The sequence below is a fragment of the Alternaria dauci genome, chromosome 9 (genome assembly GCF_042100115.1).
Source record: "Alternaria dauci strain A2016 chromosome 9, whole genome shotgun sequence".
Taxonomy (NCBI): domain Eukaryota; kingdom Fungi; phylum Ascomycota; class Dothideomycetes; order Pleosporales; family Pleosporaceae; genus Alternaria; species Alternaria dauci.
Window position 1 is genome coordinate 524,771 of NC_091280.1, and position 13,227 is coordinate 537,997.

The window sequence follows — 13,227 nt, forward strand, 5'->3', positions numbered from 1 at the left end:
AGATGCGTGGTTTGGCATGGACGCACCGCACATAATCTATAGCCTCATTTGTTAGCAGAGTTCTCAAACAGAAGCAGCAGAAGGACAGAATGAGTTGGATGCGAATCAGACAGCAGTTGGTACAATTTTTGGTCGACATTGAATTCCGATCAGGTCTGTGATTAAAAGGTTTTTTCATCATTGCACATGAGAGGGAGGAAGCCGTGTGGACTTACCATGGATAATTTCAAACAGTTTTGCAACGCTTGAAGAAAACCTTGATGCTGCTTTGCGATGCATCATGGCGAGAACTTCCAATACCACCGCGAGTGCGTTTGATGCCGCGGAGATGGTCTTTACCATTGATCGCAAGGATGGTAGAGGACCATCCTCTTGCAATGCGCGGCCTGATGGGCGGTGAGGCTACGACAGCTACCCTGGTAGACATTTGTGAAACCTGATGGCGGGCAGAACCATGTTCGGTCGCGGGATGTGATGCTTCGACCTTTTCCTGACCCTCATAGGTAGCCGGCATTTCTGCAAGCGACGAACAACGTTCTAGTGCAGGTACCACAGGTACGTGCGGAGTGACACTGGAATCACCACGTTTTACTCTCGTCATGCGCAACTCAAGATAGCCGGTATTCGACCAACCACCCAGGTGCTCGAGCGACGGTCGCGCTGTTGATTGGAGGTCCGGCAAGAGCGCAACGCTTTTGTGCGGAAGGCGCAACAGTAGGCGCTTCCAAAGGATAGAGAGGAAGATGCCGTGCGAGACTATCGCAACGACAAGGTCGGCATCTCTGGACGGTGCATCGAGGAGCGGCAATAGATGCTCATCAAGGAATGAGTCAGCTCGACGCGCCATGCTGTCTTTCGACTCGGCATCCACGAAGCTTGCTGTGTCCTTGTTCTCCGGCCAATCGTGGAATTTCTTCCCCTCCATCGAACCGAAATCCTTCTCCATCAGCACCGGAAGCTGCATGACATCCGGTACTGCTTTCGCATTGGTGCCATCGCTTGCCGGCGTCAACTGAGCCTCTCGGATTTTGCCGGCAGTTTTCACAGCCCGCTGGAGATGCGACGAGAAGAGGTGGGTGAAGGTCAAATCCAGACACTTGAAGTGCAGACCCAGGCGTGTGGCCTGTTGGTAACCATGATTGGTGAGCGCTGAATCTCTACTACCGGCACTGAAACTGTTAGCAAAGAGAAGGGTCGAGCTGGTGATGTGCTTACTAGAGCTGCGCGACATTGTCGACTGTTTCTCCATGGCGGATTAGAAACAGTCTCATCGATCGCGCCATTGTGCCCACAAAGGGCGGTATGAAGCGTCATCGAGCTTCATGGATGGATGAGCGAGCTGTGCAAGGAAGAGGAGAGCTCTGGGAATGTCCGCGAATCATTTTCGCTGGAGGGGTCCGTGTTAGCGTGGTGATGACTAAGCGGTTCTGAGATTCCTCTTCCTCTTCTCTCTCGCCCATCCACATCCCGGCAGCCTACAACACCTTTTTGCACTCTCGACATGTTTCCAACATCAGCCCAAGGCTATATCCCAGGTGTTGCACATCATGAGATTGGCTGTACAATCTACGTCGACCAAATTCCTTTTTCCGCACGCAGTCGTTAGAGACACCAGCCTGAGAACCATTGACGGCGCATGCTTTGATTACAATGATTATGTACAGAGTCCTTGAAGTAAGCATAAGGACTTGAACATGCTACAGCTGAAGCTGGTATTCACGGTTTATGCGCCACCAGTCATTAATGTTCTCGAGTGAACGAGACTGCAACGCTGATGCACCAGGGTAACTCGATGACCAACAAGATCTGTCCGCCATCGCATACATACGTACCGATTACGATGATTCATATCTGACTTTGCTTTCTTATGGCTAGCTCTCATTCTGCTTAGCCCGGAGGAGGCCGATCCTAGTCGACACGGCACCGCTTTCCATCGTACTCTCAACACGTCAAAAGGCAAACGCTACAGGCCTTCACATCATCCCATTCCCTTTCTAGACGCATTTCCTCCATGGAGCTTATACGGGGTGAACGTGACTTCGACTAGTACCACTCACCTCTGCACTTCTCTTTTCTCGCTCTTCTCCCGGCTCGACCAGTCTTGTTCGACTTCCAAAGTAAAGACGCACACTCCGTTTGCAGCCTTCATCATTCTTCAAACACACCCCAACCCTTCCGCCCCCCTCTTTCCGGTTCTCGCCCTTACCAGGTTCTTCAAGACAGCGAAATCTGTTCACTTAGTTTTCTACTCGCGCTATACCTTTACAATTCTATCTTCATGTACCGCTAGTTTGCCAATAAGCTCGCTAGCTTTGGAGACATTGACAGCGACCTATGTAACGGTTTGGATCATTTTTCTTGGCGCTCTCTTAGTTGGTGCGGGACTTACCTGTTGAGCTCCTCTTACCCTAGCCTTTCAAGCTCGCCGCCTCAGCATCAAGAAACGCCAAGTCGACGCTTGGAACCCCTCACCAGGACACGTCCTGTCCACTGGCTGCAGGCCACCTTTCTCCACCAATATTTCTCATTGCGACGTCGACCGATCTGTACCGGTCTTACTGGCCCGCTTCAGACATGAGCACAACCGTAAACCATAGCATGCCACCCAGACCTGACGTCGAGTTTGACTTCAACCTTCCTCATGGAATCGGTGCCGATGAGAGCGTCAAAGGGGATCTTCCCTCCGCCCACGGCCACCAAGAAGATGATGACTTGTCGACAGCTATACACGAACATGTCGAGCAAGACATCGACATCGACATCGACATCGACATGCCTGACCGAAGTAACGACGACAACAGCATACACGACCAAAAGCCAAGTTATCAAGTTATGGATTACCAGACACTTGAACAAGGATTCTCTGATGATGACGACGTTCCCATTCACCAGGCTCGGAAGTCTCCGCCTACCAACAAGAAATCACCGAGGAATGATGATAGCGATGATGAAACAAGCTCTAGAAGCAAGAGGCCACGTCAGTCCCTTTTTGGGGGACCGACAGATGAAGTTGAAGAAGACCAACATGACGACCTTTTCGAAGAATTGTTTGGGGAAGACCTAGCAGACCAGGCTGACAACATACCTGGCTCTGAGGTTCCGAAAGAAAGCATCAGCAGCCGCCTGCCCAGTTTGAATCTCGAAGTGCAAGAGACTGAAGCCCACCCATCTGAGCAGCCACTCAATCTTGGCTTTGGACTCGAGGAATCTGATAGAGACAGCATGTCTCCCAGAGCATCTCCGGCGCTATCTGACGGCGATATCGTAATTCCTCCCGATACTCAGGTATGTGCAATCAATGTGCGACCGTCATAGCAGCTACATATTAACTCTAACAGCCAGCCTATGGATTGCGTCAAGGCATCGAACGAAGAGCTGCGTATACATATATCGACCAGGACGAGTCCGGCAATTTTGATCCCGTATACGAAACCCAGAACAAAGCGCGGAGGCTCAAGATGGCAAAAACAGCGAAAGTTGCCCAGGCTGCACGGCGACTCAAAAAAGACCAACAGCGTGCCTCTAAAGAGCCGATTTTGAAGTGCATCGTCAAGCTTCGCATTAGGAATTTCGGCAACGTGAAGAACATCACCAACGACCAGGACAATTGGCCAGAATACTGGTCAGATATTGATTCCGATGCTGAGCGCGAACTACAAGAGCATCGCGCATTCTTCCGTCGCAACACACCCAATCGTCGCACGCAGACTCCAATTCAAGATCCCCGCTCCGAGGTTGAGGATCTAACAGGCCACCCAGCAGCGCGAGGCTGCACATCCTGTCGCGTACATGGGATCAAGTGCTCTATGGTGGCAGGTGGTACATATCCATGTCAGTACTGCTGCGATGTAGACCAGGACTGTCAACCCATCATCGCACCTACCGAGAAAGGGCGCTGCAAGCAATGCGTTGATGACGGTATCGACTACTGTTCTTTCGAAGACGAGCCTGGTCAGGCAATTTGCGACCATTGCGCCGAGAATGAGCACATTTGCGAAGCACTTCCGCCAGTTGGCTACCGTGCCAAGAGGATCGTCATCGACGAAGTAATCTATACTGAAGACCGACCATACATAAAGTGCACCAACTGTCGCCGAGAGAAGAATCGCTGCAGCCTAAAGAAGAAGACCGACAAACCACCATGCAAACAATGCAAGAAGCACAACATCGGCTGCACCTTCTACGAGATCCCAAAAGTAGTGAAAGAGAAGAAAGCCAAAGCCAAGGGGCCCACAGAAGGGGACGCACCTGAAGTCGCAATTCCAGACCATGACTACTTCACCAAGGAAGATTTAGACGACTTGTACAACGAGGACGTGCGCATGGAGTCACGCTCACCAACCCCCGAGATTGAGATGGAAGATGAGGCGGGTCACAAGGGCACGCTGACCAAGATCATGACCTGCTTCGCGCATCCTATTCAGTTCGGTGGCATCACAAACACTTCTGACTGCAACTTTTGTGAGATCCCCGTGTTCGGATTCTTTGGCCATTTTGAGAAGGAGGTTCATGTGATTCGTTGGTACGGCGGACATGGATATACGGAAGTCGGCGGTGGTTATGCACAAGATAAGAACGAGGTGACGACTATGTGTCAAGATTGCGTTATTAGTAAGTTATATGTTGCAAGAGCATCGTCGATACTGGGAATTTCTTGGTATCAGTGTTACTAATGGTTGTACTAGGCAGGATGCAGATCGTGTCTTGCGAAGGACATGATATGCAGCGCATTTTCGCCGACAACACAGTCTCAAGTTTCGCTGAAACAACTGCCGCTTTATTAGAGGCTGCTGAAACCTACACAGATGTCCAGCAGCAACTTGAGCGCTGGTGCTCAATGTGTTTTTCTCCCGCAGCGTTCGCCTGTTGCGCGAGGCAAACATCACTCTTCAATACCGAAGTGCAGCTCGACGGATGCGGTCTAAGGCTCTGTGTGAGCTGTGAAATTACGCTTAGAGAAAGCTTCAATGGGGACAGCAGCCTTATGGCTGAGGCGCTTGACCATGAGAGCAAGGCTAAGGGGGAAGAAGATCTATCACGAGGCGAAGCGGTGGTTAGAGCGGACGTCGGATTCCTTTCCAATGAAGGAATGATGATGAAGAGTCTCTATTTTGAGGTAGCTAAAGCAGACGCTTAGCTTGCCCTGTGGGCGTTGACAACGGTATGGAGAATGGTGCGCTGTGGGCGCGCGAGAGCTACGGGCACGTAGTGACTCATCGGTTTTCTGCCGAACTGATATCGTTCTCAAACACAAATATCTTGTACAATGAAATCACTTCGGACTTTGTCAAGTTAAACAATATGGTTGATTGTGGTCTTTTTTTTTCTATTGAAGCTGAAGATTGCGTTTGAGGTGTCCGTGCTCGCAGGCTTTCCCCCGCGGAAACTATGACGCGATGAAGCTGCGCGCCTCCTTTCCTCCCCCCAACCTCGCCATTTACCCGCATCGCAACGACATTGTGAGTAAAGGCCCGATGTTTTCGGCAGACTGCTTGCTATCCAGTATATCATGTCTTGACTAGAGACGACATGGCTATAGTATTCCGGGAACGTGTGGGAACGACGCGTGTACCTCCAGCACACAGCAACTGGCGCATGATCACCATGGGACATAAACGAAGATTTGAAAGCCAGCAAGAACTCTGAAAGTTTTTGCATTCCTAGCTCTACTAATACTAAAGTAAAAAGATGCTAATACTCAAATCCAGGAGCCTTGCGCTCTTCCAGTTCCGTCTCGTAAGGGGGCTCGGCCTGCGGCGTAATCCTCGCCAAATGCCTGCGCGCGCCATCATCCCAGTCGAGCAGCGCACTGTGTGCCGTAACGCGATTATCCCACACCACGACAGTACCCGGCGCCCATTTGACGCGTGCCTGGAAGTCCTGGCCCTTTGCGATGTGGTCGTACAGGAAGTTGAGTAGGAAGTCTGACTCCTCCTTCTTGAAACCCACGATGCGTCGGCTAAATTGAGGATTTACGAAGAGCGCTTTCTCGCCCGTGACAGGATGTGTTCGTACAAGCGGGTGAATTGAAGTCACTGGGTCACGACGGACGATTCCACCTCTGTTCCTGCTGTTGTCGGCTTGCTCGACAGCTGAGATGGCGTTAGTACCTTATCGTGGCGTGTTATCTTGGATCCGAGCTGACCTGAGTGAACGACTCTCAAGCCGTGCAATCGCTTTCTGAACTCGGGCGAGAGTCTGCTGTACGCTACCGCCTGGTTCGCGAACAAAGTGTCGCCTCCAGCAGCTGGTCCATCAAGAAGATACAAAAACGTCGTTCCAGGTGGCTGTTTCTCATACGTCACGTCGGAGTGCCAAGTAATCGAGTTTGTTCGCTCTTCGAAGAAATCTCGCACAGTGGTGTCATCTGTACCTCGATGGACAAGATGAACCTCGGGATAACCCTCTGGAGCCCCAGATGTAGGGTGGATGTGATGCCGACCGAAGTAACCACCAAAATCGAGCGCGTCTTTGATCGGAGTGTCTGCAAAGTCCTGATCGCGGAACGCTACAACTTTCTTCTGGGCAACAAAGAGTGCGAGTTCGTCCTTTCCAGCATCGGTCAGCTTGCTCAGCTGGACGCCATGGACTTCAGCGCCGATATTTGCGGTAATGTCGGCGACAGTCGCATCCTTCAAGAGGTTGGGGAAAGAAGGATCGGCATCTTTTCCGTGCTCAACGTGCTCGAACGGCTCCCATGGTGGATATCTGAGTCTCTAATCAGATTCTCCTCTCACTAAGAGCGTGGCGATACTCACTTCTGACCCTTCTCATTGTCCCAAGTCGGGAGGTAGTGTGGGTATTTAGCAGGTGCGTGCTTGTCTGTACCGCGCAGCTCGAGCTCCTTTTGGAATACTTTCGGGCCATTAAAACCGGGTTCTTTGTACTGACCGACTCCGGACTTGTAGCCGACAGTAGTCTGTTCGGTGACTTCTTCGATGAGGGCTGGAGCCATGTTGCTATCGGAGCTGTCTGCTTGGTTAGTGCTTGTAGGAGCGCCAAGTTTGAAGGACTACTGTATCAGCCGTTGCGCAGCCTTATATGCCCGACATCTACCTGACATCGCACTATTACCGCGAGTAGCAGTTCGTCGACGTCAGGCGCAGGTGTCGGATATGCGCAACCCCGCTTTCACAAACTTAGCGACGAGTTGCCACTGTTATCGGTCGTCGCAGTCAAGCAAAACGCCTTGGCGATCTAAGAAGATGACTGCCGCGATATGCCTGATCAATGAGGAAGCGATCAAATTGCATCAAGCATGCATTGTATTGCTTCATACCTACTTCTCGCCCCACACTATCCGCGAACAGGAAAGACCGTCCAGATGCCAAAGGTATAGTACAGCCGAACAATCCCACGCGATGTCGAAAATAAGGCTGTTCTGGCGTCAGAATAATCTCCGCACGGCCCGCTGGGGTAGTGGTGGATATAGTGTTCCTTATCCATGTCGCCAACACCCCAGCCAATCACGCAATCCCCCATCGAAGGAGACGACAACGAATCAACCTCACGCATACTGGAGATAAAAGTCTTGCCCCACTGCAACATAACATCCACAGTTTACGTGCTTGTTGGGCACGGGAGGGCCCTTGTCGGTGATACATCCGCGGGCATCAAGGGAACCCGAATGCGATTGGGGAGCGCAGTGACGGCGAAGGCGTATCGATAGTTAGTGGATATACGGTTATCATGCGTAGAAGCGCTAGAAAAATTGCAAAACTCTTCCGCCGAGAAGGCGTAAGCCAAGAAGCTTTGTACACGGGATGGCTATCGCACGCGTTGACAGGCGACGAAGCGGTCACTGATATAATGGAAGGAGGTCCTCCAAGAGAATCCCAAGATATCCAGGAGCTTGACACTTGAGCAACTTTGTCAAAACCTTCGTCTCCGAATATGGGTACTAGCGCCGACGACTACCCTGCCGACGGTAAAGCGACCTATGATACTACCGGGAGCGACACTTCAGTCGAAGGATCTGATACGAAAGGAAAGAATGGCGCGACCTTTCTCTCGGTAGGCCTTGGGAAGGATCACTACAGACCTGTGGATTCTTATGAAGGCATCCATCGGTATGATCCAGACTTTGTTTGGGAGAAGACGGAGGAGAAGCGGCTGGTGCGAAAGGTATGTAGCACAGAAAGACTACAATACTCTTGCTGACTATTACAGATTGACAAGCGCATCTGTACCTGGGCTTGCTTGATGTTCTTCGCCCTACAACTCGATCGAGGCAACATCTCCCAAGCACTCAGCGACAACATGCTCGACGACCTCAACATAAACACCAACGACTACAACTATGGCCAGACCATCTTCTACCTTTGCTTCTTGTGTGCGGAGCTTCCGTCCCAGCTTATCAGCAAGAAACTCGGACCTGACAACTGGATTCCTATCCAGATGGTAAGCTGGAGTCTCGTGGCTAGCTTCCAGGCCTTCCTCAGCGGTCGTAGCTCGTTCTTCGCCTGTCGTGCGCTGCTGGGGTTGATCGAGGGTGGGTTTATTCCTGACACCATTCTTTACCTCAGCTACTTTTACACTGGGTGGGAACTACCTGGGCGTTTGAGTTGGTTTTGGGTGAGCTACCAGTCCACGTCGATCATCTCTTCTTTTCTCGCTTTCGGCATTCTGCGTCTGCGTGGGCACAATGGCATGGAAGGATGGTAAGAAATCTCCCTGTATGAACTGCGTGTGAGATACAAACTGACTTCGTATACGTATCTTTCAGGCGCTGGCTGTTTGCTTTGGAAGGCATGCTGACAGGTTTGATCGGCGTCGCATCGTGGTTCTATCTACCGCCAAGCCCAACGCAGACTGCAAGCAAGAGTTGGAACCCTTTCCGTGGAAAAGACGGATGGTTCGATGAGAAGGAGGAGAAAATCATGGTGAACCGCGTTCTGAGGGATGACCCTAGTAAGGGCGACATGCACAACAGACAGGGTCTGAGCCTTCGCATGCTATGGGAATGCATCAAGGACTATCACATGTGGCCAATCTACTTGATCGGCTTATCTTGGACTATACCGACTTCGCCGTCCACCTCGTATCTCACGCTTCAACTTCGATCACTCGGATTCACTACATTCGAGACCAATCTACTCACCGTAAGTATCAAAAGTGGAAAGATGTCTGATGAGACTGACATTTATAGATTCCGGCATCCGTGCTCTTCATCTTGCAGCTCTTATTATGGACCTACATATCCGAGCGCTTCAATCAACGCTTCCTCGTCGGTCTCATATCCCAGATCTGGGCCCTCCCACTCATCATCGCTCTCGAAGTGCTCCCCGCAAACGTATCCCCATGGTCACGCTGGGTGCTTTCAATTCTTCTCGTCGGTCACCCATATGTTCATGCTATCCTCGTTGCAATCACCTCGCGTAACGCTGGCGCAGTCCGGACCCGTACCGTGGCCAGTGCGATATACAACATGACAGTGCAGGCGAGTGGCATCATCAGCCAGAACATTTACAGAGACGATGATAAGCCGCTGTATCGGAGGGGAAATAAGGTGCTGATTGCGATTTGCGCCTACAATTTTCTGCTTTTCATTGGAGCGAAGCTTTACTACGTTGGCGTGAACAAAAAGAGGGATGGGATCTGGGCAAGCATGACAAAAGAAGAAAAGGAAACATATTTGGAGACTACGAAGGAGGAAGGAAACAAGCGACTAGACTTCCGTTTCGCCCATTAGGTTGGCTTTTTGAGACAAGTGGTCATCGGTTTTAGTCGATAGACTTTTGGTATTCTCGATAGATCAACATTCCTATCGTACACATGTACATAGACATACAAGTACATATACATATACACATATAAGACTCTGATATACCGTGAAGAATGCCATCTGCCGAGGCCGTTCCGGTGGAAGAAGTCCCTGTACTCTCCATTCCATTCTCGCTGAGCACATGCTATAACTCCTCTGCCGCCACCTCCGGCTCCACCGTACCGGGCACATGTTCGTCCTCATGTCTAGCATCCAATGACGTCTTGACATTCCTCGGGTGCAGAATAAGCACCGCTACACCGTCATTTTTTGGATCAACACTTGCGCTCTCGAACAAAGAATTTACGCCTGCTTTAGTCGCGCGTTTTGCATATCGGCCACCGGAACTGTTATCCACCATGCTGTCTACGCGACTTGATACGATGATATGTTCTAGGGAGTAGAGATTTGTGGATGCCGGATCAATCCATCTGCATGCTTCTTTCTGTGTTCAAAGCCTGGTTGACGAAAAAAGCACACAGTTCCTGGTTCCCCTCATCATTCGTTTTGATCAGAACCCCGCACTTGTGAGGTTCCACGGGTGAGCCTATCCGTGGCACACACGCAACCGCTATGAGATGTTCACTTTGGCGGACAAGATAGGCGATGATCGTGTTTCAGCTGCGTGGTCAAGATGTGGTTGCGGGGGAAGCTAAGCCCGAAGAGTTTCGCGAAAGAGAAGGTAATCACGCAAACACCCGAAAACAAGCAATGGGCATTCTCATTTTCTTTGTGCAAAATGCTTTTTCGACATTAGTCTATGCGAGCTCCTCACGACGCGAACGCATTGGCAGCGGACCGCTCCACTGGGTTGTACACGTGCGGGCAATCCCGAGCACCTCCACACGGATTACGGTCTAGCTTTCCATGAGTGTGTATAGCCGCCTTTAAGTCTCATAGTAGAGGTCTTGTATGGCAGTGATCATCGGTTGTGCTCAGGGGAACGGTTGATGGTATAGCTTTGGTGTTGATTCGCTGTGTCTGTCGTCTGGGTCACCGCTGTACCGTGGTCAGTCTAGCTTTCTCCGCACTCCATGGGTTGCCGAAGCCACCATTTTCGCAGCTAATGTACCCACACGCAATCACAAATTGTATCGCAGAAAAATGAAAGGATGCATGCAAAAACAAGGGCGAACCAAGTAGGCCATCGTCACAGCTACAACCGGACCATGTATAAAGAGCGGCCACTCGGCCGGCCATGAGCACCATACCTACAGTTCAACCAAGAGTTTCTTGAATTCGAAGTTGAAAAGATGCTCAGCTCTGCGGTCTTACTCTTAGCTGCATCATTGGCCCTGCCAATTGATGCACGAGCACCACGACTAACAGAGGACTCTGCTCCCAAACTCACCCTTCCATGGGGAACATGGGAAGGACGTCCGCATGGCGAAGACGGCGAGGTAAGAAGAGAGCAAGCGAATCGATCCATCTAACAATTTTCTGACTGGCGATACAGACAACCGTTTTCAAGAACGTTCGCTTTGGCCAAGCTCCTGTCGGCGATTTACGCTTCGCAGCACCAAAGTACCCTGAAGCGATCAAGGACGCCGACCAAGTTCAGGACAGCACCTATGGGCCGAGCTGTATTCAGGCAAAGATACCCAAAGCCAATGTGACCATGGAACCTACCGGCAGCAGCATCACTCAAGCAGAGGACTGCCTCTTTCTCGATGTCTATGTTCCCACATGGGCTCTGGAACCAGATTCGGGCATCAAGGAGGATCCACTTCCTGTTATAGTATGGATCTATGGAGGAGCATACATCTTCGGCTCAAAGGATCTCCAATTCAAGGTGGAGGATGGCACCTTTCACGCTTACGACGGCCAAGGCATCCGTGACGCGACTGAGCAGGGCGTCATCTGGGTGACTGGAAACTACAGGATGGGAGCGTTTGGCTTCTTGGCTGGTTCTACCATGGAAGAAGAAGCACAGCCCAACGCTGGTTTGCACGATCAGCGCCTGCTCCTAGACTGGGTGCAGCGATACATTGGGCAGGTAGGTGGGGATAACAAAACTGTGAACGCATGGGGACTTTCTGCAGGCGCAGGATCGATTCTCCACCACCTGACAGCGTATGGAGGAAGTAAGACAGATGAGAAACCGCTGTTCCATCGGGCTGCTATGTGGAGCCCCGCGTTCCAGTGGGGGTATGATCGTACTGGAGCTCTGGAAGAGACATTCCACAACTTTGCGTCCAAGGCCCACTGTTCCTCGAATGCGCTCGACTGTCTCCGCAAGGCCAGCACGGACGACCTGATCACAGCCAACCAAGATGTCGTCAACGCCGCTTTGGAGTTGGGCATGTTTCCATTTGGCCCGGCTGTGGACGGTGATCTCGTACCAGAGCTTCCGGCTGCTCTGTTGAGCAAAGGTATGTGTTGTTCAAAGACGGTGTTTGTCCTTCAGAACGTTAACATTGGATAAGGAAAACACAACAACTGTAGCTCGATTATCGTGTCCCACGACCACGACGAAGTCAGCATGTTCCTCGCAGAATGGGTTGACTCGAAAGAGGATTTCACCCAGTTCCTAGAATATGCCTTTCCCGGCGACGCGCTTACCGATATACGGGAGCGGATCCAGAAGCAATATCCAGCCAAACTCTTCGACTTCAAGCAGAAAAAGCGCATGAGGAATGTACTGCGCGACTCGACCTTTGTCTGCAACACGCGTCAGATCTACAACGCATTTCACAACAACTCGGCCGTCTACACGGCGAAATTTGACATGCCTCCAGCACAACACGGCTTCGACATGTTCGCCCTCATCTGGCACAGCGGCGTTGCTGTGAGCGAGCTACTCAAGAACGCATCAGAGGCTATTCCTGATTTCTTTTTCGAAATGTTCGATTCTTACTGGCCAGCGTTTGCTCCAAGATTCCAAACTTACTATGCGGGACACGCGATTACCGGCAACCCCAACTTCATAGCTCGCCGTGGCGCACTAGAGTGGGAGCCCACAGTCGATGACGGCAACGAGGTCACGAATTCGCTGAAGATAGGACTGTACGCGGGTCATAGTAATCTTTTTTTCAAAACGGGCAAGGACGAGCAGAACTCGATGGAGAATTGCGCGTTCTGGGATGGGATTGCAAAGGATATTGCGGCGCTTGACAGGGACTCTGTGCCGCTGGTTAGATTTAGAGAGCAGCTTGAGCTACGTTGAAGAATGACAGAGGGATGTGTATACGAGTCAGCGAATATGGCAGCAAGGCTTCTTATAAGCCGTCGTGTGGGCAAAGGTCAGCAACTCCAATGATGCAATTTTGGAGTTGACAGCTAGTACAATTGGAACACATCAGTCAATGACAATCATACTCCCCAGTCTTTATTCTCGTTGCTACCTCTTGCTCATCTACCAACCACTCTATACCTGCTTTTCATTTCCCCCAAGTCTCTACGCCGATAGTAGGCTTGTCCCCAAAGCACAACCCAATGATCATGTCTAAACTATGCCTCCTCGA

General features: G+C 51.0%; 5 protein-coding genes across 5 annotated transcripts; 3 read left to right on the forward strand and 2 right to left on the reverse strand.

The window, feature by feature from the left end:
* Nucleotides 1-226: 226 nt before the first annotated feature.
* On the reverse strand, nucleotides 227-1,283 carry ACET3X_008890 (uncharacterized protein; the record flags this gene model as incomplete). The annotated part of the gene is made up of 2 exons (XM_069455024.1): nucleotides 227-1,169; nucleotides 1,216-1,283. The coding sequence occupies 2 exons, from the start codon at nucleotides 1,281-1,283 to the stop codon at nucleotides 227-229; spliced, it is 1,011 nt and encodes a 336-aa protein (XP_069302967.1).
* Nucleotides 1,284-2,574: 1,291 nt separating this feature from the next.
* ACET3X_008891 (uncharacterized protein) lies at nucleotides 2,575-4,719 on the forward strand (the record flags this gene model as incomplete). The annotated part of the gene is made up of 3 exons (XM_069455025.1): nucleotides 2,575-3,285; nucleotides 3,339-4,522; nucleotides 4,686-4,719. 3 exons carry the CDS (start codon nucleotides 2,575-2,577, stop codon nucleotides 4,717-4,719), a joined length of 1,929 nt encoding a protein of 642 aa, XP_069302968.1.
* Nucleotides 4,720-5,429: 710 nt separating this feature from the next.
* ACET3X_008892 (uncharacterized protein) lies at nucleotides 5,430-7,444 on the reverse strand. The gene is made up of 4 exons (XM_069455027.1): nucleotides 7,017-7,444; nucleotides 6,759-6,968; nucleotides 6,146-6,708; nucleotides 5,430-6,092 (listed from the first exon to the last, which is right to left on the reverse strand). The coding sequence occupies exons 1-4, from the start codon at nucleotides 7,061-7,063 to the stop codon at nucleotides 5,692-5,694; spliced, it is 1,221 nt and encodes a 406-aa protein (XP_069302969.1). The 5' UTR covers nucleotides 7,064-7,444; the 3' UTR covers nucleotides 5,430-5,691.
* Nucleotides 7,445-7,851: 407 nt separating this feature from the next.
* ACET3X_008893 (uncharacterized protein) lies at nucleotides 7,852-9,819 on the forward strand. The gene is made up of 4 exons (XM_069455028.1): nucleotides 7,852-8,124; nucleotides 8,170-8,660; nucleotides 8,726-9,101; nucleotides 9,149-9,819. The coding sequence occupies exons 1-4, from the start codon at nucleotides 7,894-7,896 to the stop codon at nucleotides 9,689-9,691; spliced, it is 1,641 nt and encodes a 546-aa protein (XP_069302970.1). The 5' UTR covers nucleotides 7,852-7,893; the 3' UTR covers nucleotides 9,692-9,819.
* A 1,159-nt stretch (nucleotides 9,820-10,978) lies between these two features.
* On the forward strand, nucleotides 10,979-13,081 carry ACET3X_008894 (uncharacterized protein). Its single transcript, XM_069455029.1, has 3 exons — nucleotides 10,979-11,163; nucleotides 11,220-12,135; nucleotides 12,190-13,081. Exons 1-3 carry the CDS (start codon nucleotides 11,017-11,019, stop codon nucleotides 12,927-12,929), a joined length of 1,803 nt encoding a protein of 600 aa, XP_069302971.1. The 5' UTR covers nucleotides 10,979-11,016; the 3' UTR covers nucleotides 12,930-13,081.
* Nucleotides 13,082-13,227: the final 146 nt, after the last annotated feature.